We start from the raw sequence: 26255 nt of genomic DNA, 5'->3' as shown, positions 1-26255 counted from the left end.
CCAGCATCACTCCTTGCAACGCTCCACTAGTTATAGTCCACCATCCTAAAAATGCCCTGTTTATCCCTACTCTTTGCTTCCTGCCCATTAACCAATCTTCTATCCTTGCTAACACAACATGCCAACCTCCATGCGTATTAACCTTTTGTGTGGCATTTTATTGAATGCCTTTTGTAAATCTAAGTATATGACATCTATTGGTTACCTTTTATCTACCTTACTAGTTATATCCTCAACAAAAAATCTAATACGTTTATCAAACACGTTTTTCCTTTTGTAAAATCATGTTGACTTTTTCTGATTGTACTATGATTTTCTAAGTTAATAAATAGTCGCTTGGTCGTACAGAAGTTGAGTATTGGTGAAAAAAAAGACATACTATTGAAGCTTTTGTCTGGCACTCATCAGCACAGATTTGCAAGAATAGCAAATTTCAAAGGGAACAACAATTTATACTGCATGAGAAGAGGGTGCTGATTAGTTGGCTCCTGGAGAGAGGTAAGCGGTCTGGGATGGGGGTCACAGGGAAGGGGTCACTGGCAAGGGGGGGCTAAGTTGGTGGTTGGAGGGTGTCAGATGCCAGGGCTGTGAGGAGTGGGGGGGGGTGCAGATTGTCTTTCAGTGGGCTCCCCCACTTCCCAATGCCAGGTCCCTTGATCGGGCATGGAGTGCCTGTGAACAAGGGACTCCCTGGTAGGCTGGGTTTCTGGAGGCACAGGAGACCTGTGCAATTATGGTTTAATATTTGAGCCACCATTATCCTTTTATGAGTCTGGACTCTCAACCAAGCATGCATAGTGAGGTTTGGCTTAGAGTCCAGACTTATAAAAGGGTTATCTGAGTGGGAGTTCATTTTGACACCTGGAGAGAACTGTTGGCTTTGCTTGTTTGCCATCTGTATGTGGTTATAATAAGTTATTTTTTCTGTGATCTCTTTTGTCAATGTCTCAATTTTTTTTGCACAAAATTAAGAGGTGTGAGGTGTATGAAGCCTCTATTATTGATACATTAATGGTCTGTGTGACTGAAACTTTTGTTGGGGCAGCAGTACTTTATCAAAAGAAGATTTGAGAATGGGTATTTTTTTTAACAGTTCCATACATGCCATTGTTACTAAAGAGTTCATTGGTCCTGTACATTATGCATATTGGGTGAATGGGCATGGAACAACCATGAGTTGGTATGGTGGGGCATGGGTAAGATTTTTTGACCATACCTTTCAAAGGATTCCTGAATCTAGACTATAGTTCCCAAATTCCCTGAGATCTATGTATGGCAGAACAGGCCCGAGGGGCTGAATGGCTTAGCGCTGTTCCTATGTTGCTTCACAAGCAAGAAAGGAGTTGTGGTAAATATAAAAGAGAAGATGACTAAAGGGAAGTAGGAGCGGATTCAGTAGAGTAATGGTTATGTGACTGGACTATCAACCAAGAAGCCAGGGTCAATAATGTAAAGAATACAAGTTCAAATCCCACTATGACAGGTGGACAATGTACAGACTAAAATGGCAAAGTTTCTAATGGAACTCGGTGAGGGCAATAGCATCACAATAGGCCTTGGAGAGAGAGAAAATGGGGGAGAGTGGAGTGGTTGACTATGTCAAACATCACAGAAAGATGAGGAAGGCTAGTGTGGAGGGTTGCTTGGATGTTGGTGGAGTTGACCAAGATGGTCTCAGTCTTGTGGGCAGAAATTAAACTGAAGGGGATTAAAGATAAAAGACTGAGGAGTTAAGCACCAAGATAAACAGGTTAATATTCCAAGTAGCATCTCTACCCCAAAATGCTAACCTTTCTTTTCTTTCAATGTTGATAGACTTGCTGTACATATCCAGCATTTTCTGTTTTTATTTCACATTCACACATAGTTCAACCTTGCACATGTTGGACATTGTGTTACCTGAAGAGATTCCAGAAATCGGAAAGAGCCCAGTCTTCTCCCCCTTGGAACAAGGCAGAAGGTGGAGTTGTGCAGCAGTTCCTGATAATCATACCTGAAAAAGGGAGGCAAAACCAATGCTCATTCATATAAGACTCCTTTATTTAAATGTAAAGTTAAACCTGTGGCCTCACCCCTCTCTATCTCTGTAACCTCCCATTGCTCTGTAACCCTCTGAGTTCTCTGTGCTCCTCCAATTCTGGCCTCTTTCATCCAGGATTTTAAATGCGCCACGATTGATGTGGCTGTGCCTTCAGCTGACTTGGCCCTAAGCTCTGGAATTCCCTCCCTAAACCTCTCTGCCTCCCTCTCCTCCTTTAAATACACTCTTTAAAACTTCTCTCTTTGACCAAGCTTTTGGTCAATTATCCTGATATCTCCTTTTCTGGCTTAGTTGCAAATTTTGTTCGATAATGTTCCGGTGGAGCACCTTGGGACATCTCACAATATTTAAGGCACGATATAAATGCAAGTTATTGTTGTTGGAGATTTAAAATCCTCAATGAGGATTCAGGGCAAGGATTCAGGATGAGGTTCAGGTGGTTCACTGATCCCAGGGGCCAAAAATTGAGTGGTTCTATTCGGCTAGTCCCGGTGAGATAAAGCAGGATGCGTTGGAGCAGTTTCGCCAATCTTGAGGGAGGAGAGTGGAGGGTTGTCTATGGTGGTGCCAGGAGAATTCATGCTCCTTTCGACCCCACAAAAATCATTTACAAAGATCCTTTGCAACTGCTTGCAAGGGTCTGTAGCTGTCCCTTTAAGGAACCGCTAGGCTAGGTCAATCTCCAAAGGGTGGAGTGTGTGTTGCTTGGCCTCACACATCCGAGATCCACTAAGCATTCGTGAAAATGTAACATCTGATCCTCCATTTGTTCCCTTTACCTGACTAATTAACAAACTGAACAATCTCACCTATTCTCTACCTTAGCTAGAGGCCAGGGCCCCAGTTTTCATGGGCCAATAAAGTTCCCACCTGTTTCCTGGAAGCAGCTCTGCCACCCATTACAAGACTCCCAACCAAAATATTATCAACCCAGACATCGATGGGAAGTACTAAATTGCTATTTTCATAACTGTTCCCAAGGAAATCCATCACTTATCTCTCTAGTAAGTGGCAAAACACCACAGATGGACAGCCCATATAATTCAGGCTAAAACTACTAATGCCAATTTATTTCAATATATAAAGGCTTTTCATAATTCCTCGAGTCCTTTTGACAGAGATTTGGATGGCAGTAAAGAGAGATGCTGGGTATCATGAAGTTCACTGCAGCAACACAGAACTAACTGACTGAAGTCTGTGGACTGGTCAAGCACTCCAGGATTTGTCGCAGACTCACAGGCCTCCAGACACAAAGCTTTTGTTCAAAGGCTCAATGAAGCATATTGAACATGGATATTTTAACACAATGATTCACATCTCAGCCTAGGTTCACATACCCAGGAAATGCTAAATGTTTGTGATAATGTTCCATCTGACCCCCCCACCATTTGTTCCCTTTACCTGACTAATTACCAGATCAAATAATCTGCCCTACTCTCCTGCAGACAGACGGATCCCTTTCTTAGCTAGAGGTCTTATGAGTAAAGAGACTTTCCATTTTAATTGCAGACAGAATAGAATCATAGGCTGTTACAGCTCAGAAGGCAGCCTTTCTGCATATTGTGTCTTTGACGGTTCTTTGAAAGAGATATACAATTAGTCCCACTCTCCCACTGTTTCCCCATAGGTCTGAGAAGTTTCTCCTTCAAGTATTTATCCATCTGCTTTTCAAATTTACTATTGAATCTGCTTCCACCACCCTTTCAGGCTGTGGATTCAAAATCAAAACAACTCACAGGGTTAAAAAATAACTCGCTTCATCTCATTTCTGGATCATTCTCTAATTAATAAGTGAATAATAGTTGAAAATCATTCCCAGCACATTGGAACTAAGTTTCTGTCACAGTGATGGAGGCAATTCACCCCCCCCCCAAGAGTGGAGATGAATTCTTTCAATGGCATTGAATCCAGCCCATAGAATACACTGGGCAAATTCTGCATAACAGGAACCAGATCATTTTGTGGAATGGCCTTCATTGAATAGAGAGAGAGAGAGAGAAAATATCTGGAATTAAAAGTCTGATGATGACTATGAAGCCATTGTTGATTGTCATAAAATATAGAACCTTGGTTAGGCCACACTTGGAATATTGTGTGCAATTCTGGTTGCCACATTACCAGAAGGATATGGAGGCGTTGGAGAGAGTGCAGAGGTTTACCAGGATGCTGCGTCTGGAGGTTATTAGCTATGAGGAGAGGTTGGAGAAACTCGGATTGTTCTCGCTAGAGCGACGGAGATTGAGGGGCGACTTGATAGAAGTTTACAAAATTATGAGTGGCATGGACAGAGTAGATAGTCAGAAGCTTTTTCCCAGGGCGGAAGAGTCAATTACTAGGGGACATAGATTTAAGGTGAGAGGAGAAAACTATAGAGGAGATGTGTGGGGCAAGTTTTTTACGCAGAGGGTAGTGAGTGTCTGGAATTCGCTGCCAGAGGAGGTGGTGGAAGCAGGTATGATAGTGGTGTTTAAGAGGCAGCTTGACAAATACATGAATAGGATGGGAATAGAGGGATACGGACCCCGGAAGTGCAAAATGTTTTAGTTGATGGGCAATATGATCGGCGCAGGCTTGGAGGGCCGAAGGGCCTGTTCCTGTGCTGTACTTTTCTTTGTTCTTAAAAATCCCATCTGAATTACTAATGCCCTTTAGGGAAGGAAATCTGCTGTTCTTACTTGGTCCATGTGACTCCAGATGCATAGCAATGTGGGTGACACTTAAAATGCCCTCTGAACAAGAGCAATTAAGGATGGGCAATAAATGCTGATCTAGATAGTGATGCCTGCATCCCATGAACGAATAAAAAAAATCAGGTCACAGATGTGTCATGTTGCATCTCTTCAGATGCAGAGCTGCTTTAGATAGACCCTCATGGGACCTGCAAATAGACGTGCCCATTTTTTGGCTGTGGGTTGAGGGCAATATTTGACTCTCCTTCCATTCTGTGTTGCTGTTCCTCCTCTTCCACAAAAATAGCATGGCATTCCCATGCGAAAACCCATATCTGTTCCTGAGTTGCTTTGACTGAGGTAGGGTTGCGAACCCGCCAGGATTGTCCAGAAATTAAAGATTGATCTCCAGAATACTGTTGGAAGCAAAACCCTTCAAAAAAAAAATCATCCGGGGATTAAACAAAATTGTGTGTGTGTTTGTACACTTCTGTTATTAGCTATAAAAATATTGGAGATGGAGGGAAAAAAGGCTATTTGACTGACAGCCAAAAATCATCCAACAGGGAAACAAAGAGCCTGATTGCTGTGGGAAAGTGATGATGGACATGTTGAGTGACCCGAAGGGGGTGGGGGTGGGGGCAGCTGGAGGCAGGATGTGATGTGATGACACTTCCGGAAATATGTTCAACCAGGGCTGGCAGCCCCTGACTGTGGGAGGGGAGGGGAGTCTGACCAAGCAACAGGCAGTGAAAATGAAGCATAGGTTGTATTATGAAAAGGAGAGCTAATGAAAATAAGATGGGCTAAAAAAGCGTTTTCAAAAACACTTCTGTTTTGAGCATGGCAGCTGTCATGCCTCAATATATTTGGCAGCAACTTACCCGGATTGTAAAAGGAGGGCCAATCCAGGTGCAACACGAGTAAAAACTGTATGAGCCCACTGAGTTTTTGGTGGACATATTGTAGGAAGGGCCAAAAGTCAAGGGAAGTGATTTAAAGGTGCACAGGTGGGGCAAATCATTCTCGTTGCTCAAAATCATCCCTGTGTTCTTCCAGCATCACCAGTGTGACAAAAAAACTGCAAGGGAGTTCACCCCATAATTTTTAATGTGACTCCAAACTGACTCTTTACACAGCACGTAATTAGTGTAAAAGAGCTGTGACTCAGCCCCATAGACATATCAACACCAGCTGCCAGTCATTCGTTCTGCTCTTGAAAGGTTACAGCAAGACTGTAGCAATCGCCGTGTCATGCAGTGCTGATTATCCAGAAATGCAATGCAGCCTGCCTTCCCCAGTCAATAGAATTCAATCAAGAATAAATTCCTTAAAATTTGAAAGAAAGGACTTCCATTTACATAGCACCTTTCACAGCCCCAGGATGTTCCAAAGCACTCTTCAGTCAATTAAGTACTTTTGAAGTGTAGTGAAGTGAAGTGCTTATGTATGAAACGCAGCAGCCAATTTGCACACAGCAAGCTCCCACAAACAGTAATGTGGTAATCAACATGATAATCTGTTTAGTGACATTAGTTGAGGGATAAATATTGGTCCCTGCTTTCCTCATAGTGTCATGGGATCTTTTACATCTACCTGAGAGGGCAGACAGGGTCTCCACTTAACATCTCACCTGAAACCCTCCACCTCTAACATTCCCTCAGAACTGTGCTGGGACTGTCAACCTAGGTTCTGTGCTCAAGTCTCTGGAGTGGGGCTTTAACCCTTGACCCTCTGATTTAGAGGCGAGAGCACTTCCCGTTGAGTCACAGCTGACACCTTATAGAGAGTTATATGAGTGGGGAAGGTGAACTTTTACAATGTGAGAGTTCTTGAAACGCTGGCAGATGAGTGACAGCGGCACTGACTGAGGACTAATACAACAAGTGATACCACAGTTCTATCGTCCTCACTGAAGCATGATGAACTCGTGACTAGCCAGCAGCGCGAGAATGAAAGACTTCTGAAGATCTTTCTAAGGAGTGATGAACCAATTGGGGAACTCTGGTGCTTTACCCATCAACCACTCCTTCATGCATCAGCCTAGATCCTGAGAATTGGTAAGCTGTTCAACTGTACGAGGCATTGTGCTTGAATCACAGGAACAGGCCATTCAGCCCAACAGGTCCACACCAGTGTTAATGCTCCACACAAATCTCCTCCCACCCTACTTCATCATATTCCTAAGCATATCGTTCTATTCCTTTTTGCCTCATGTGTTTATCTAACCTCCCCCTAAATGTATTTGTGCTGAACTATTCCATGTGGTAGCAAGTTCCATATTTTGACCACTGTCTGGGCGGAGAAATGTCTCTGCATTTCCTACTGGATCTATTGGTGGATTTATTGGATTTTATTTTTGTGGTTTCTGGTCTAAGTCTGCCTTACAAGTGAAACCATTTTCTTTACATTTATCCCACTGAACTCTTTCATAATTTTTAAAGACCTCGATGAGTTCATCATTTCACCTTCCCCTTTCTGGAGAAAAAAGCCCCTGCCCGTTCAATATGTCCTGATATGTATTGGACTTTCTTCAGTGTTTCTATTTTATTTTATAACATGGAGACTAGAATTGTGAATAACACCCCATAGGTGGAATTTAATGCCCCCCCACCCCGCCAAGGTGAGTTTAGTGGCGGGGGGGCATTTAATTGGCCGGGGAAGTGGTGGGTGGGGGCCCTGCTACCTTCCCACCTTGTCCCGATTAAGTCTGTGGAGGGAAGGCTCATGGGCACCCTTCTCACCTTAATGCCCTTTACAGGGCCTCATCCTGATATTCACCCAGCGGCTGGTGGGGTGTTGCCATGCAGAGGGACCAAAAAACAAATCCTGCTGAGTTTGCATGCAGGCTTCTCGGGGGGAGCCACATTCAAGGGCACTCAGTGACTGTTCGAGGGACCTCGTGTCAGGAAGTGGGTGCTCGCTGAGAACCACCCCCCACCTTGCTGCTGAACCTTTCCAACTGCAACCTCCCCTCTCCTCCCCACCCACCATCCTGCCAACACTTTATTGTGGCCTGGGTGCCTCGGCGATCATGGGCATCAGGTGAGTGAGTATTATAGATTATTATCTATAATAATAGATGCCCTGGAGTGACTTTAAGGTTATAATCGTATGCAAATAAGATAAAAGCAAAATGCAACGACAGCCGCTCTCGGGGGTGGGTGGGATTTCCATCCCTGGTGTCCTTGATCCCAAAGGAAGACTTGCCTGCTGCTCAGTTTGAGAGGCACTTAATATGGCGGGCCTTCCCGAAAGGAGGTGGTGCAGGTCTCTCGCTGGCTTTCCAGCTGCTGGGTGAGACCCCCGTCACCTCCACTAAATATTGCCCCCTTTGTGGTTTAACCAAGGTTCTAAACAAGTTTAATATAACTTCTCTGTTCTTCGTTTCTGTTCATCTAGAATTGAACACTACCGTTTTGTTTGTTTGCATTTTTTTGAAACAAAAATTATAAAATTAAGTACGTTTAGATTGCCAGGGCAAGTTAGGGTTAACGTACAAGCTAATGACAGGAGCTGCTAATTTTTGGGCACTGAGAACAACCCATTCTTATTTCACTGCTCAAAAGACATCTCACCACACCTTGAATATGGCTTTGAATCCCAGAAGATTCCAGTCAGAGAGCTGCTCCAGCGCTGTGCAGACTGACTCTCTGATGTGACAGGAATAGAACAGCAAAGCCTATCATTACTCTGATTTCCTCATCGAGCCAGGGAGAGAGTCAAGGGACATCAGTATTCCTAATCTGTACCTGCTCTGGAGAGCACTGGTACCTGCCTACATTTGGACTCAACACTTCTGTTTTCTTGTGTAACAATTTTAAAAAATATATAAACTGGACACAAAATGAACGATTGTAACCCAACTGGCTTTGAATCCCGTGGGATTGACTGGGACACAGGTTTTACACACCAGCATAATTTGATTTCCACTGACTTCAATGGAGAGTAAGGTCGGGTAGTACGAAAATCCAGCATCACACCCAATCCCATTAGTTTAACAAAAGGTGGCTGTGTTAAAATTGGACCCAAAACTCTCTCTAACTTTTTTCCTTGACTTGTCCAATGTTGTGCATCACATCTTAGTTAGTAAATTTCTCTTCCAGGATTTCTATCGGTGGCAAAGCGCATATTGGAGATTAAACTGTAACCCCAGTCCCTTGCCCTGCCCACCTCTGTCGAAGTATTGCTGTGGTCATAAACCACAGAGAGTGAAGAAGGTCAAATGAACATCAATAGAATTTCTGAAACTGAAAGTCTTTTGGGTGGAAGTTCTGATCCGTGCATGAAGATTTAAATTATTACACTCAATTCCTCTCTGTGCCATTTCTGTGCTGTCCAAAATGTTGATCAGCGGTTAATTAGGAATCCAGATGTGGCTAAATGTATTTCTGATTAGCAAATAAAAAATGAGTAATTGACACCAAACAGCAATGAGATAACCAGTTAAGCTGTTTTTGGTGAGGGGTTGAGGGATAGATATTGGCCCAGGACACCGGGTATATCTCCCCTGCTCTCCAATGAAATAGTGCCATGGGATCTTTTACATTCAATTTAGAGGGCGGATAGGGCCTTGGTTTAACATCTCATCTGAATAATGGCACCTCTGAAATTGCTGCACTCCTTCAGTACTGCACTGAAATGCCAGTCCAGGTTTAACGTCCAAACCTCTGAAATAAAGAAGAATGTGGTGCGACTATAAGAAATAGGCCATATGACCCATTGAACCTGCTCTGCCATTCAATAAGATCGTGGCGGATCTACATCAACTCCACTTTCCTGCCCTATCCATATATCCCTTGGTTCCTTTAGTGTCCAATCTCAGTCTTGAATATACTGAGTGGCTGAGCATTCAGAGGCAGGGAGTTTAAAGATTATGAAGAGCATGTTAAGGGTTTATACGGAAACAGTGCCATTAGTACTCTAATATTTGCATACACAGAGCTGACAAATGATGCCAACTCTACAGATAGCCTGGCACAGACAGAAAATAAAATTATGCTGCAGTTTGCACAGCCTACTGGCTACATCAAAGAGCCGCAGTTCGATTTTACAAAGTGACACATGCATTAATCTTTTACAAATATTTATTAGGCTTTGATGTAACTCCATTAATGAGTGAATTTAGATCAAATTATAATCACATGCACACACTAAGCTGTTCAAACCATGTCCTTTTCCCCATGCTGCCCCTGTGTTCCTAAAAAAGATCTTTCAAATAAATTACTGTATTGAATCGAGGCTCTATGTTACTGGACTAGTAACCAGGGATAATAATCCTAATTCAAAACGTGTCAGGGTAGTCTGAAATTTTGATCTCAGTTTTTAAAGATCTGGAAATATAAAGCTGGAATGGGTAATAGACTTAGTGATAAAGGTCCAAATAGACTCAGGGATCCATGTGCAAAAGCATTCAAAAAGGTTTTTTTGATGCCACTATGAGTGTTTCATGTACAGCAGCGTCCTGGAGATTAATCTTCAATTCCTGGTGATTCGAGGGCAATTCTTAAAGTTTGGCAATCCCAATTGAGTGAGGAATTGAGTATCGCCCCGCGTCCACCTTCACATCAAACATGGCAAATGTTTAATTAGGCCAGGATGCAGGAAGGCAGCCGGTGCCTATAGTAACATATTCACCATGGGACAATCCCCTCGGGTGAAGAGTGAAGAAAAATAGGAAAGGAAGAAACTGTCAAAACAGATAGCAACAGATTCCAACTGGTTCATCAGTCACAAGGAAGACCTTCAGAGTCCTTCACGCCTGTGGTGTCTGTTAGTCACGAGTCCTTCATGCATGAGCAGGAACAATGGGGCTGCAGTATCACTGTTGTTATATTAATTCTCAGACAGTATTGCTGTCACTCTTCATTTATGCCATGCTCACAGCAAGCAATAAGATATTCTTGAAATGTACTCACAGTAAAAATTGAACAATCTGGCCGTATAATTCTCTTTTAGGTCTTAGCCGTGACTCAGTGGGTTGCATTTTGCCTCCCAAGTTAGAAGGTCATGTGTTCATGTCTCAGTGCAGAGACTTGAGCACAAAACCTAGGTTGGCATTCCAAGAGAGTGCTGAGGGAGGAGGCCTCAAACCAAGACACAATCTGCTCTCTTTCAGGTTTGCAGAAAAGACCCCATGACACTATTTCAAAGAAGAGCAGAAGTCCTGCTTATTTATTGTTCAACTCACGTCACTAAAACAGACTACCTGGTCATTATCAAACTGCTGTCTGTGGGAGCTTGCTGTGCACAAATTGGCTGCCGAGTTTTCTACAGTGCTATTTGTAGTGTAAAGGGTTAACTGTTAAATATGTAAATAGACAGTCTACATCATCAGTGATGTAAGGTCACATGACAACAGGGCCTACTGAGGGGTGGTTCCGTGTGAAGCCTCAAGTCCGTATAGTTAGAAGGATGTTTAATAAAAGGTAAAGTTTACCAATGGCCTTTCCTCCAGCAGTGTCTATTAATCTTGCCAAGGAGAACTTAAGCTAAGACCCACAAAAATGATAACAGTTGGTGGCAGCAAAGACAACGGAAAAAGCACTGTGTAAAAAATCCCAGCAAGACTGAGGACTGAGGGGAAAAAAGCCCCCAAAATGAAAAAGCAGCAAGAAAAACAACCTTAAGGAAAGGACAGGGCTGGAAAAACACAACAGAACTCAAAAAAAAGGCTTGAGTGAAGAAAGGCCATGGAGAAAATCTTACCATTACCAGGGTGCTTCAAAAATGTGGAAGGCCAGGATCAAGCCAAGAAATGGCAGAATTGGTGTCTTAGGTTTACAAGGTACAGAACTGCTTTGGAACTAGCAGAGAAACCTAGCAAGGAACAGGCCAGTACCATTTTCTATGCCATAGGCGGTAGTGCAGATGACACATTGGTCAGGCAGGGCATAAATGAAGAAAAAGTGACATACGAAGATGCTATAAAAGCTTTTGAGACATATTTCAGCCTTAGAAGGAACACAATCATAGACAGGGCGAAGTTCATTAGACGTACCCGAAGACAGGGAGAGAGCGTTGATTCATTCATTAATGATTTATATTGACTAGCTGAGAATTGCGAATATGGAGCCCTGAAATATGAATTAATTCAGGTTACGTTGTTGTGAGGTTCAGATTTTCTAGTCGAGGGAGGATTTAATGCTATCAAAGGCTGTACAGTTTACAAAACAGGAAGCAGTGAGAAAGCAAAATCGTGCATTTAATCGAGATGACAGGAATGTTCTGTGGGGAAGAACGACTGACACGGTGCAGTTTGTAGGACACAGAAGTAGCAGTGCACCTACTCGAAAACAGGGAAAGAGTGAAGAGGGTGTGGAAGCTGCCATTAGCCAGTGTTCTCACTTTGGTGAAAAAGCCACTTTGGTACAGAGTGTCCCGCCAGAAATGCAGAGTGCCATTCCCGTAAGAGGAGAGGATATTTTAAAGCTGTGTGCCACTGCAAAAAGCTCCCAACTCAGAAATTTAAAGCGAAACCAATCAAAGCAAGTAGCATTCAAGAAACTGAAGGTGCAAAAGACAAAGAAGTGTCATTCTTGGGAGAAATTACAGGGTCTAATGGGAACTACTGGGCCTGAATTTTCAGGTTGGCGGGTGGGCGCGATCAGCAGGCCTGCGATTGGCCCACGACCACGATTTCACGCTGGCCGGCCAATTGACGTTGATGTGGGCAGGGGCCAGCGCTGAGAGAAAGCTCCCTGAAGGCCTCCCTCAGGGAGCTGAAGACCTGAAACAGCAAAAAATAAAGGTTTCAAAAGCTGAAAAAACATGTCCGTGCGTCATAATCAGTCATCTGAAAATTTAGCTCATGAAGATGCTGTCCACAGAAATTTATTTATATTTGATGTCATCGCGGAAATCTCATCCCGCCCGTGGATGAGGTTTGTTGAAAAATGCAAAGGCCGCCTGGCCGATTCGCCCGGCCGCCAACCGTATGGTTGGACGGACTACATAAAATGACAGATAATTGAGCCCTTAATGGGCTCAGTTGCCCTCTTAATTGTTGGCGGGCACGCTTCTGACTTTTGCGCGCGCCCACCGACCGTAATATCATGCGAGCGTGGGATGATGGTGGGGGTCCGACGTCATCATGCGCGATTTCATGCCCGATTGGGTCGGGCGTGCGTCTGCCCAATCAACGTAAAACTCTGCCCCTGGAGCGCGTACATTCCGGTCAATGGACCTAAAACAATCTTCAAATTAGACACTGGAGGAGTTTCCATTCTTACAGACACAGAACTGCGGCTAAAGCAAGCCTTCCTCCAGCCATCGACCGTACCATTCCACAGTCCTGGAGGCATTCAACTGAAGGTCAAGGGACAGTTGACTGCTACACTTCAGTGGAAAGGAAGAGAAATCACAGAAACTTTGTACATGATCCCAAGCCAAGAGTGTTCACTATTAATCCGAAGAGCTTGCACAGATCTACAGCTCATCTATAAAGTAAACGATTTCGGAAACCAAGACAAACCATAAGAATATCGGACAGAATTTCCAAATTTATTTAGGGATCTTGGGAAGCTAAAAACAGCTTATTACATCACAATGAGACCAGGTGCTAAAAAGTGTGCTTGTTCACCCCAAGGAGAGTTCCACACCCTCTTTTACAGAAGGTGAAGCCAGAAATTGAATGCTGCATCAGGGAGTAATTCACCAGTAGCAAAACCTACAAGCCTCTGTTCAGGTTTGGTTCCAAAACCAAACGGATCACTGAGAATCTGTGTTCACTTCACACAGTTAAACAAAGCTGTGGAAAGGGAGATCCATCCAATGACATCTGTGGATGAGAGTTCAGCAAAGCTAGCAAAAAGCACAATTTTTACCAAACTAGAAGCAAACAGTGGCTTTTGGCAACTACCTTTGGACAAAGAATCTACTGACTACATTCACCACACCATTCTGGAGATATTGCTTCAATTGACTATCATTTGGCATTACATCAGCACCAGAGATTTTCAGAGGGTGATGACAAGTATTTTAGAAGGATTAGAAGGGGCCGTCTGTCACGTGGATGACATCCTGATCCATGGGTCCACCACATCAGAGCATGATGGCAGGGTGAGAGCAGTGTTGCAATGCTTGCAAGAAGCAGGACTAACCTTTACTAATAATTGCAAGTTCTCGCACCCAACCTTTATATTTCTGGAACATGTTATTCATTTATCAGGGCATCAGCCTCAAAACACCAATGCAATCAGGGAATTTCCACCATCTTGCAGTGTCACAGAGCTTTAGCGCTTCATGGGAATGGGGAATCAAATAGAAAAGTTCTTGCCTAATCTGGTACATGTTAATGGACCACTGAAAAAAAATCACTTAGGCAAGACCAAGCATGATGTTGGGAACAAAATCAACAGATTCCATTTGAAATGATGAAAGAGATGCTTATTTCACCAGAAATATTGGCTCACTATGATTCAGAACTGCCTATGATAGCTTCCGCAGATACATCATTGACTGGACTAGGAGCAGTACTCTTTCAGACTCAGAGAGATGGTAAACGCAGAGCAGCATACTATGCATCTTGATCATTGACTGAAATGAAACAAGGATATTCTGTAATTGAGAAAGAAGCATTCGCAGCTACATGGGCTTATGCGAAGTTTGCCTGATATGTCTTAGGCCTAAAGTTTACTATTGAGACTGACCATGAACCGTTGGTTATGTTATTAAATGCTAAAGAATTAGTAAAGATGCCTTTTGAGATTGATGAGATTTGACGCTACAACAGAGTGTGTCCAAGGAAAACAACAAACTATTGCGGACACATTGCTGGTATTCTCTGATGAATTCACATACTACTTTACCGAGTTTGAGAGAGAACATGGAGACCTTGAATTGTATAAATCCTCCGGGAGAGCTGAGAACAAGGTCAGGGAGATTGATAAAACCACAACAGTTATCTCTGTGAACTCGTGATGTAGCCAAGGACTTTGCGGCAAGGAGATGTAGGATAATGTAAATAATGTATTGAATAGAGTCAGAGACTTGGGGGGAGATGTGGTGTGAAGGGTTAGTGCTAAATATGTAAACAGATTGTCTACATCATCAGTGATGTAAGATCACATGACAACAGAGCCTACTGAGTAATGGTTCTGTGTGAAGCCTCGTGCTAAGCCTTAGAAGAATGCTTACTAAAAGGTAAAGTTTACCAACAGCCAATTGCCTCCAGCAATCTCTATCAATCCTAGCTAAGGACATCCTCAGCTAAGACCCACAACAATGATTACAGACCGTCAATTCAAAAGTGCTTCATTGGTTGAAAAATGCTTTGGAATGTCTTGAGGTCGTGCAAGGCAGTGCAATTCTTTTTTTTCTAAATCGAGTATCCAGGTGATTCTGTTTATATTGGATCGCACCAATTTGTTTGGTGGTAGGCGGGCAGGAGCGCATGTGTAATACTTGTGATGTTCCTGGGGGACTGGGTTGTGGGAATTTGGAGTTGTGGCTCCTCATGACTTTGGGGAAGCCCAAGGGGCAAGTTGGTTATGTAAGACAAGACCTAGATGGTTCTATAGAGGGACTGATAGATGGGAGAGAGAGGAGGAGGGAGATTCTGTTGGAGTTGATCATGTGTATCATTGTTTTGGTTATTATTTAGTATACTCTATTCTGTTTAGATTAGCATGGAGTTATAAAATTTCACAGCGCAGAAAGAGACCACTTGGCCCATTATGCCTGTACTGGCTCTTTGAAAGAGCTATTCTACTAGTATCACTGCCCCACTCTTTCCCATATTTTTCCTCCAAATTTATCCAATTCTCTTTTGAAAGTTACTATGGAACCTGATTCCATAACCCTTTCCGGCAGTACATTCCGGATCATAACAACTCACTACATTAAAAAAGAAAATCTCCTCACCTCCCGTTTGGTTCTTTTGCCACCTTTGTAGTTTTGTCTGGAAGAAGTTGGAGACCACACAATTCAGAGTTTACATGGCTCTTCATGTACTGAATTCATGCTGAATGTGTATCAATGGCACAGATCATCCAGACAATGACAAATTTCTAAAAATAAATTGTCCACGAACCAAGATATGTTCCTCATCATCAGAGCCCTCAAGCGTGGCCAGTGTCTTTAGATTTTTTATGAAGTCAGTGAGAAGGATGAATTTGAAATGAAAGTAACAAATTTTTTGACAAATTTTAAATGTGAGCTTATATTTTCCATAAATCCAATGCTGCACAAAGTCTGATAAGATAACTTTGCAAGATGGATTGGGATGAAAAGGTTCTTTGACATAGTTAATCTAATCTTTCCTGAATACCAAACTAATAAGATCTAACAATTTCTTAAATCAGTCTTGGCCTTGACTGCTTCTTGGCAACTTGTGCTGTCCTAATCTTGTCTTTCATAACTGAGTCCTCTTGTCCAGATGTCCTGGCACATCTGAAAGTATTGTTCACTGTTTAATTTCTCATTCTTCTCAAGTATTTTAAGGTGCCCTCTAGCAGCTCTCTTCAATGCTGAACATCCCTGATCATTCCTCATAGATTGGCATAACTGATTGCGTTCTGTGATTAACTTGCTAACCACATGAATCATATTATGAATTGATAGCCCTTTCTTTCTTTGAGTGAACTATCACAGAGCCACATAGTCATTACAGCAAAGGAGGCCATTCAGCCTATCGAGTCCATGTCAGCTTTCCGTAGAGCAATCCAGTCAGTCCCATTACCATACTCAATCTCCATAGCTCTGCAGGCTTAGGTCCCTCAAGTGCCCATCCAATTTCTATTTGAAAATAATGATCATCTCCGCTTCCAGCACCCTAATAGGCATCGAGTTCCAGGTTATCACCACTTGCTGAATAAAAAAAACCCTGCATCTTTTCCCCAAAACTTTAAATCTTTGTCCCTTAGTCCTTGTACCATCAGCTAATGGGAACAGCTATTCTTGATCTACCTTATCTAAGTCTGACAATCGTGCCTGTTTTAATAATCATCTTTATTTGTAACTTCACCCAGCACTTGGTTCCCACTGAAATATTCACTCCCTCCACCACCGTCTCATTGTGGCTGCACTGTCTACAGCAGCGGTTCTCAAATTGGTGAAATGAATTCTCTGGAGACTTTCCAGGCAGTCAGTGAAATAATATCTCCAGTACGTGACGGGGGCTGGTGGTGGTGGGGTGGGAGAGAAGAAAAAAAAACAAGCCATCCACTTTATGTCATGAAATCACAGCTCTTCAATTTAAAAAAAAATATTATTTTAAAAAAAACCTTCCAATGACACTCTGTAATTTGAAAAGAGACAGCACAAATTGCTTTAAGAATGCAAAGCCACCTTCCAAGGTAAAGGTGAGAAAAGCAAATGAGACCCCCTGTGAAGGATGAAAGAACCCCATCGCCTGTTGGTTTCTACCTTGAAACGTGTCTAAAGTTTCTGAGATGAAACATCAAAGCGTGATTACTTGTCCCAGAACAATGACTACAGCAGACATGGTAATCAAATTCCTTTGGAATATACATCTACAACAGGGCTTTAAGGATTGGGTAATACATTACCCAAAGTACTACAGCATGGTATTATTGTGTCACCCAGGGAGAGAGCAAGGACACCAGAGGGTGAAAGAGAGAGAGAGACCCAAAGTTACAGAGAGAGACGCGAGAAAGCGAGCATGAGAGAGAGAAAGTGAGATAAATAGATAGATTGATAGAGAGGGGGAGAGGGAGAGATGGAGATAAAACCCAAGCCCTTTCTGCCTCTCAGGTGACTTATAAAATTCCTGTGGCACTATCTCAAAGGAGAGCAGGGGAGTTCACCCCGGTGTCCTGGCCAATATTTATCCCTCAACCAACGTAACAAAAACGGATTATCTGGTCATTATTGCATTAATATTTGTGAGGCCTTGCTGTGTGCAAATTGGCTGCCACATTTCCTGAATTACAACAATAACAACACTTTAAAAAGTACATAGTTAGCTGTAAAGCACTTTGGGACATCATGAGGTTGTGAAAGGTGCTGAATAGATGCAAGTTCTTTTTTTTTGTAGGGTTGATATAGGTCTGTAGAAAGAATTAGCAGGACAGGACACTGAAGTAGTCAGTAAATTCAAGAAGCAATTGAACCTGCTTCTGGAAAGGAAATGAATTGGAAAGATGGCAAGATGGCAGATAGTTGGATTACACTCCATCAAGAAGAGACACCTTATTTATTGGGCCTAACTGCAATTTCCTGTTCCTAAAAGTTCTTGTGGACATTACAATTGAGCTCAGTTGCAGAGGTTGAATTATAAACTGATGGGGCCTCTTCAGAGGTTACTCAGGTCACTGGTATAAAGCAAAAATTATCTTCAGACACATTGAGATACCCCTCACTGGTCAGATGTGACATAATGATTTATGATCAGCACTACAGCAGCAAGTGAACGTGGTGAGAAATTGTTATCTCCCTTTGAAAGTTGTCTGAGGAGTAATTGTAATGCTAGGCAACGGCAGTACCTGAAGTCTGAATATAATTTCATGCCTGCTTCATCTACCTTAATCCTCTGCTTTGCTTGTTCTATCACGCTCATTCTCTCAGTTATATTAAACACGCACCAACCAACATAGGTGTGTGGAATCAGATTGGGACTGTACTGGGAACGTGTTCATTTTCCTGACTCAGTCCCAGCTTTCTTCCTTCTCTTCCCCTGAGGGCCTTGTGAAGAGTTGCAGTGGGATACAATTCCATGGACACCAGCAGCTAGTCCAGCACCAGGCACAAGTGACAAGTCCTGACTTGGTACCCTAGACTGTGAGATACTACACTGCAAATGGGCATCACCAATCAGCCTCACCCAGTCCTCCCCTAATGCCAACAGCTTCACCATCCAACATGGTTTTCATGAATAATCTTTTTGCTATTTTTCCACAGAATGCATTTGGAAAATTATCACTCTTAAAGTTTGTATTTCTAAAGCAAGGTATATTCAAATAAGTTTAGGAAAAAAAAGCACTGAGACTTTTGATGATTATATCAATAAGCACAATATAGGGTTGCCAATTGTGATTAAATATATTCCTGGAGGTTTGATCACATCACTTGCCCCCGTGCTCCAGCCATTAGTCAGCCAACACATCCATCCTTGTGACACACTGCTGTCCTACGCCAATAGGCAAGCAAAAAAGACTCATTACCCAATTGGATGAACAATAAGAACTTTTTTAATGTCCCGATGGTTTTCCCCTATCATTGTACACAGCAGTGTCCTGGAGATTTATCTTCAATTCCTGGAGACTCCAGGCAATCCTGGAGGGATGGCAACCCTAGCAAGGTACTGACTTGCCAGCATCCAGTAATCTCTGCCGGCAAGTGTGTGTGGACAGAGATTAGGTTTGGACAAAATCTGGCTGAGCTGTGATGTGCTTTCCATCCTCTCCCACTGACCGACCCCATCCCACAACAATCATTGTCTAACCTCACATATGAAGAAGGTCCACTTGGGTGAGGTACTAGAAGGCTGGCAGAGTCAATAACAGAGGCACAATATTAAAACGAGAGCTAGGCCAGTTAGGAGTGAAATCAGAATCACAAAAAATGGTAAGGGAAATTTGGAATTCATTTTCCCCAAAAGGCTGTGGACACTAGGGGTCAAAAAAGCCTTCAAGGCTGAGATTGGTGTATTTTTATTGAGTAAAGCTATTAAGAGATATAGGACAAAGGTGGGTAAGCAGGTTTGAGGTGCAGACCAGCCAGGATCTAATCCCCTAAGCCATCAGTTTTCTATGGTCACTGCCAATTTGTTGGGTTTTCTTTATCAAGGAGAATCCTTGATCACGCCTCTGTGAACTTCTGCCTCTCTGTCTCAAAGTTCATTTTCTGCTCCTCAAACAGCTGTCGCTCTTTATAAAACCATTCTTCCTCCTCAAGAAGCTGCTTCTGCGCACTCATGATTTCCTTATTGTGTTCAAGTTCCAGCTTCAGCTTGGCTATTTTCTTATCATGGTCGGTTATACTTACAACTTGCTCGTCCTTCCCAACAATTGGAGGCTTCCTCACAGCTATGACTGCTAGTTTTGCCTTGCGATCCTTTAAGGAGTTCCACTGCTTTTGAACAATGTCGGTAAGATGCCCTCTGACTGTACCCTGGGACTCATTAATGCTGATTTCTTCCTCAGAAAGTGACTGAAGAGAATTGGATCAAGGAGTTCTGACTGACTTTTATTTCCTGAGGTGTTGTTGATGCAATTACAGAGTCTGAGTAACTGACTTTTCACCTTGAAGCACTGCAGGAGTTTTCTAAGGAGATTGTGGCTATGAGGTTAAAGCATTGATCAGAACCATCCACAAGACCATGATCCATAATAGTAAGGATACATCATGTAATCAAATACTTTGCCAAACTGTTCATAGAAAGTCCCCAAGCAACTTACTAATCACAGAGAAATTCCAAGGCACTCTGTCTTGTTTTCCCTATAGGTGAGCATGGATCTATTTCTGATGAGTCTAGTTGAAGGACCAAGACCGATGGTTGAAGACTGAACCCAGGTTTAAAAAGAGTAGGAGGGAACATGAAATAAATCAAGAGGCAATGATTATGTGACACCAAATCTGGTATTTTCAAAGTTAATGGATTGTACAAGGGAAGGAGAAACCGAAGGAGGTCCACTGGCATGCTAGGAATAAATGCACTGGAGTAGAAGAGAGATTTATTTTGCAGGGTTGATTGAAAAGCCCATGTCTTGTGTTGTCCCTTACAAGTGCTCTCCCATAACAAGCATTGGTTATTCAGTAACAATCAAAGCAAACCCTGAGTGGTCACTGACCTATATTAACAATGCCTCACTGACTAAATTCTTCTATGTTGCTGGCCCTTGGATTTAGCTTTGCGTCATCAGTGTACTTAGTGTGAACAGAACTTTACTTCTGACATAGGAAGATAACCTGTCAGGTCTGCTCTGTCATTCGATGTGACTATGGCTGATCTGTATTGTATCCCCAGTTACCCACTTTGAGTCCACATTCCTTGATCTTCGTATCTAGCAAAAATCTATCAATCTCAATCTTGAATGTTTCAACTGGCCTCAACAACATTCTAAGAGGAGAGAGTTTGAGGTTTTCACTACTTTGCATGACACTGAATCGTATTTATCTCCCTTTTTTGCCTTATGTGTCTTTCTTTTTCATTTGACTCCCCTGCCTGCTCTCCCTCTTATCTTTTTTTCTCTAACTCCTTCCTCTCTTCCATTAGAAAATAACTTGTCTTTCTGATGCAAAACTGATTTTTTCAAATGTGAAGGGATGTTCAGTCCACATTGGTAGAAACTGTGCATGGCAAATTCTGGGGTGAAGGCATCCGGACTGAACTCTAAGCAGTGTGACCACCTTGAGGAAACATCATCAGACTGCACTTCACTGGCTAATTTGGCTGTAACTGGTGTAGAACAAATGATGAAAATAATGAAAGGTCTTCAACCCAAAATATTAGCTCTCTTTCTCTCTCTATGGATGCCACCAGACTTGCTGGCTATTTCCATTATTTTCTGTTTTTATTTTAAAAGTAACCTTTCTTTACTCTAAACAGTAATTTTAAATTGTTTGTTCTTAACCTCTGTAATTCCTGCTCTCTTGGCTCTTTGCTAGCATTCCAATTTAACTGGCATTCAGGTGCTGGTGAGTGAAGCTCAGTTTTTCTGGTTCTGAGAGCTTCATGGCACATACAGTATACCTAGTGTCTGCTGGCTGCCCCATCACCCAAAAGCAAGGCTCAGGTCTTAAACCTGTCAGTATGGTCAAAGCAGCCCATTATGGCAGATGAAATAACAACCACAGAGCACACTGACCATAGAATAAAGTTAGTCAAGGGCACCTCCAACTGATTAGAGTGAAAACTCTCGGTATGCATTTGCAATCGGTACCCTTGAGTATTTGTCCAGGTTATAAAATCCTTCAAATGGGCACAAGGCCAGCCAGGTACTTTCAGCACAAAGTATTATGGTTATAAACTTTTTTCTTCTTATTGAAACAAGGCTCATGAATATAGCACAAAGTAGGTCCACATAATTTATAGAAATAATTTTGTTCTCCAGCCAAATTCTTTTTCAAAGTTTTGTCAGGCATATTGCCTTTTTTGAATTAAATACAAAGCGTGGGGGACAATAGTTCCCTGGTGCGCCTCCATGGCAATGCCTTGATCAAGTTGACTTTCCAACCAATCAGCACTCTTTTCTCATGCTGTATAAATTGTTGCACCCTTTGAAATTTAGCATTCTTGAGTCTATCCTAATGAGTGCAAGTCTCTTTTTCAGCAATCCACTTGTTGGTTCATGTGGTTTGTGTAAGTGGAGGGAGAGGCCTCGGATAAAGGTACTTGAGATTGAGATGGAGACAGAGACAGAAACAGAGTCTCAGACAACAACAACTTGTGTTTATAAAGCAACTTTACCATAGTATAACTTCTCAAGACGCTTCACAGGAGCATTATCAAACTAAGTTTGACATTGAGCCACACAAGGAGTTTTTAGGGCAGATGATCACAAATTTGGTCAAACTGGTAGGTCATAAGGAACACTTTAAGGGATGAAAGAGAGGGAGAGAACTTTAGTGAGGGAATTCCAGAGCTTAAAGCTTTGGCAGCTGAAGGCATAGCCAGCAATGGTGGCACATTTAAAATTCGAGATGAAAGAGGCTAGAATTGGAGGAGCACAGAGAACTCAGAGGGTTACGGAGCTGTGTGGAGGAGTGCCGATATCTCAAAGGATTGTAGGGCTGGAGGAGTTTACAGAGATGGGGATGGCGTGAGTCCACAAAGGGACTTGAAAACAAGCACGTGAGTTTTATAATGGAGGCATTGCATAAACAGGAGCCAATGTAGGTCGGGGAGCACAGGGGTGATAGGTGAAACAGGACTTGGTGTGAGTGAGGACACTGGTAGCAGAGTTTTGGATGACCTCAAGCTTGCAGGGGATAGAACATGGGAGGCCATCCAGGACTGAGTTACTATAGTCATGTCTAGAGGTAATAAATGGTAATGACGAGCTAACAGACTGACAGATAGAGTCAAGGACGAACACATACTCATAAGATAGAAACATGCCAGCCAGGTAGAGATAGAGACACAGAAATGGAGATCAGAGTCATGAATTTTGAGTGGTCAAATGCCCTTTTCTCATATTTTGCAGCCCAAACTTCAACTTCTTGGAGTAAAGTTTTATAAATGTGAGCTGGAGGGAGTTCCACTTGTCAGGAAAGTGCATCAGGGAACAGCAATCCCTACAGGTGAAGTAACTTTCCTATTTGCACTACGGCTTCACACATGGCAAAAAAGACTCGTGTTTGTAGATCATCTTTCATGAGCTCAGGATGTCTCAAAGTATTTTGCAACCAACGAAATAGTTTTAAAGTGCAGTCACTGTTGTAAGAAATGCAGCAGCCAATTTGTGCACAGCAATGCATTAATGATCAGATAATCTGTTTTTATTGATGTTGACTGAGGGATAAATATTGACCAGGGCACCAGGGATAACTCCCCTGCTCTCCTTTCCTAATAGTGCCATTGGATCTTTTAAGTCCACCTGAGAAAGCAAGATAGGGCTTTGATTTAATGTCTCACCTGAAATATGGCACCTCCAACAGCACAGCAATACTGTACTGGAATATCTGCCTGGATTTTGTGCTCAAGTCCCTGGAGTGGAGCTTGAACCTACAACCTTGTAGCTCAGAGATCAGAGCGGTACCCAATGAATTATGACAAGTGATGGGTCACCTGGATATGATACCAGAGAGTACCTAAGATTTGTGGTACTCTAGCCAACAAGGAATCAACACCATCAGGGTGAGAAAGGGAGAACAACTGTATCAAAAAGAATAACAAGTCTAGAAAAATTGTACAACCTTTGTTAAGCTGAACCATTTCCTTTACAATCTAGCTAAATGCTGGAAGATAAAGTGTGGAATAATTTTATACAGCAGAGGGTTTAAGCTCTGATTACTACTAGCAGGTCTGAGCAAAACAAGCGATCAATGATCAGCTTTTGAAATAATTTACCTTGACAAGAAGCCTCGTAACCATGCAGTCTGAGACCTTCTCCAAGGTGTCTCTGGGACTACAAAGTAAGTTGCATGCCACACTGATTTAGTGTCACCGTAGGGATTTTATAGCCACACAATTAGAGGACACTAGAGCAAAATTAACAAGGTATGAGTGAGACTAGGGCTTAGCAGAAGAGAGTAATTGATATGTAGCACAGAATCCCAGCAGAAGTGTTTTTTTATATTGAGAAGGTGAGCTGGATCAAAGCCCCATGATGCAGGACACCTCCAAGGTTACAAAGAGTAGGAGAGAAAGTTGAGGTAAACCAAGTACCAACAGTTAGATGATGGCAAGTTTGGGCTTTATAAACTGGTGATAGGAGGAAGGGAGGACTGAGAGAAGGAGTTTCGAGGCACTGAGAAAAAATGAGTTAGAGGTGCCGATAGTGGGCTCTAACTGCTGTAAAAACAAGGAATATAAAGAATGTACCATAATCAATAAATTACAGTCACTGGTAATGCAGCAGCCAATATGCACTCAGCAAGATCCCACAAACAGCAAATGAGATGAAGGCCAATTGATCTATATAGATTAAGGTTGGGATATTGATCAGGACATCACCCTCTTAGGAACATAGGAATTGCTAGACAAAGGAAGACCCTCTAGTTCACCTACTATTATTCATGCTATGAGCAAGACTGAGCTTCAAGGCTAGGCAGGAGAGGCTTCAAATTCACCTTTTAAGGAAGGTGATAAAGGCAGGGCTTTATAGAAGTATAACTACAATTCATAAAAAATCTTGCTTCCTGAAAAACTTACCTTGTCACACATTAGTGATAAGAGCCCTATCATTATAAAGCAGGGTGTCCTCTTAAATGAGAGCAAACACAGTGGTGGCATCTATGAGTAAGTTATTATGGAAAAGGTAACCCTGGACCATTTATTTGGGGTAATCACAACAAAGGAGCACAGACTCAAACAAGGGCAAAGGAAATTTGATATTAATATTTGGTGGAATTTCTTCACACATTGGTCTACTGCCATAAACTGAGAGCAGGGAACAATCTGAATAGGCAGGCCCAAGAGGCACCCAATATTGGGCCTTGTGTTGCCAACTCTGGTTGAACATATTCCTGGAGGTTTCATCACATCCCTCTAACCACTTTGGCCCAATACTCTCATCAGTGGTTGCCTGTCATGTCCATCCATGTGGGTACCGCTCCTTCCCACACCTAATCGGAAAGCAAATAGGCTGTTTTGTTATCGAATTGGATGATTTTTGGTTGTCAGTCAAACAGCATTTTTCCCCCATGTAGGGTTGCCACCCTCCAGGATTGGCCTGGGAGTCTCCAGGAATTGAAGATCAATCTCCAGGACACTGCTGTGTGCAGTCCTGGGGAAAAATCATCGGGACATTGAAAACGATTGTGTTTTTTTTGTCATTTTCTTCAAACATTTCCCTTTACCAGCTACAAAAATATTGAAAATGGGAAATAAAGGTTGTTTGGCTGACAGTCAAATATTATCTAGTTGGGTAATGGGTCTTTTTTCTTTCCAATTGGCATAGGAAGGCAGTGCGTCACAAGGATGGATGTGTTAGCCATTGAATGGCTGGAGTACGGGGGGGGGGCAAGTCATGTGATGAAATCTCCAGGCATACATTTAATCACAGCTGGCAACCCTACCTTTATGTCCAATATTTTAGAACTAGTAAACAAAAATGTTCAAAGAAAATTGTTCACAAACATAATTTTTTTCACCTCTGTCTGTGTCCTTGAGAGTAATCTTTAATTCCTAGAGGCTCCATGGCAATCCTTAGGCCTCATTTGAACGAGTCCCCCTCTCTCTCATGCATTCGGCTAGCTCCCTGCACAGCTACATTGGGAGGTATGAAGAATTAGGAACCCAGGCTGAATAAGAAGCATTGTGGACACTTGTGCACTAAAAAAAATATCATTTTGAACTGAATCTCGTCAAGAACCTGAAAACTTTCTTTGCTACCATTTCCAATTGAACTCTGTTTCGATAAGGTTTTGAAGCGGGGAGGGAGTTTGGGGGGGGTTGCTGTCCGTCGGTAAAACTGCCGATGATACAATTTTCAGAAATGAATCAATTCTAAAGACATCAACATTCAATGCACAGAAAGGGAAGGATTTTCACAAACTGTATGGCATTTGGGTTTAATTAACCTCTTTACACACTGTTAATCCCAGTCTTAACAGAAATAGATACCAAGAAATGTTAAGACAGTTGCGATCCAATTAGACTTCACATCAGATAGTTCAAAAGCAAAAACACAAGGTATGAGAAACTTGTGGTGGTCAGAAGTGGCTTTTATTAAAATGATTTCAGTGAGTGGATTTGAGGGAACAATGGAAATTGGTGTTAACTGTTCATCATTAATGAATGCAATCTTGTGTGGCTGCAGCCAATTGTAACTCAACCTTTCAAAGCAGTCCTTTTTTAAAAAAAACAAAGTGCTTAAAAGGGAACTTTAACTTCATTTATCATTTTAATTAATTTTTTTAATAAAGCAATTTTCTCCTCTCCTCTCTTTCAAAGATGCCAGCTCATGTAGGGTGTAGTT

At 42.4% G+C, this 26255-nt stretch overlaps 1 protein-coding gene across 1 annotated transcript in view; it reads right to left on the bottom strand.

The window, feature by feature from the left end:
* LOC144696014 (exostosin-1-like) overlaps positions 1 to 26255 on the bottom strand; it is a 286811-nt gene that overhangs the window by 68789 nt on the left and 191767 nt on the right. The window contains exon 2 of the mRNA XM_078567185.1: positions 1900 to 1993. Within this exon, the coding sequence (XP_078423311.1) occupies positions 1900 to 1993 (94 nt within the window). The remainder of the gene's footprint in view (positions 1 to 1899; positions 1994 to 26255) is intronic.

This window comes from Cetorhinus maximus, chromosome 21, assembly GCF_964194155.1.
Source record: "Cetorhinus maximus chromosome 21, sCetMax3.hap1.1, whole genome shotgun sequence".
Classification (NCBI taxonomy): domain Eukaryota; kingdom Metazoa; phylum Chordata; class Chondrichthyes; order Lamniformes; family Cetorhinidae; genus Cetorhinus; species Cetorhinus maximus.
The sequence above is the reverse complement of the archived record's forward strand: the minus strand, read 5'-3'. Positions and strand labels throughout refer to the sequence as shown.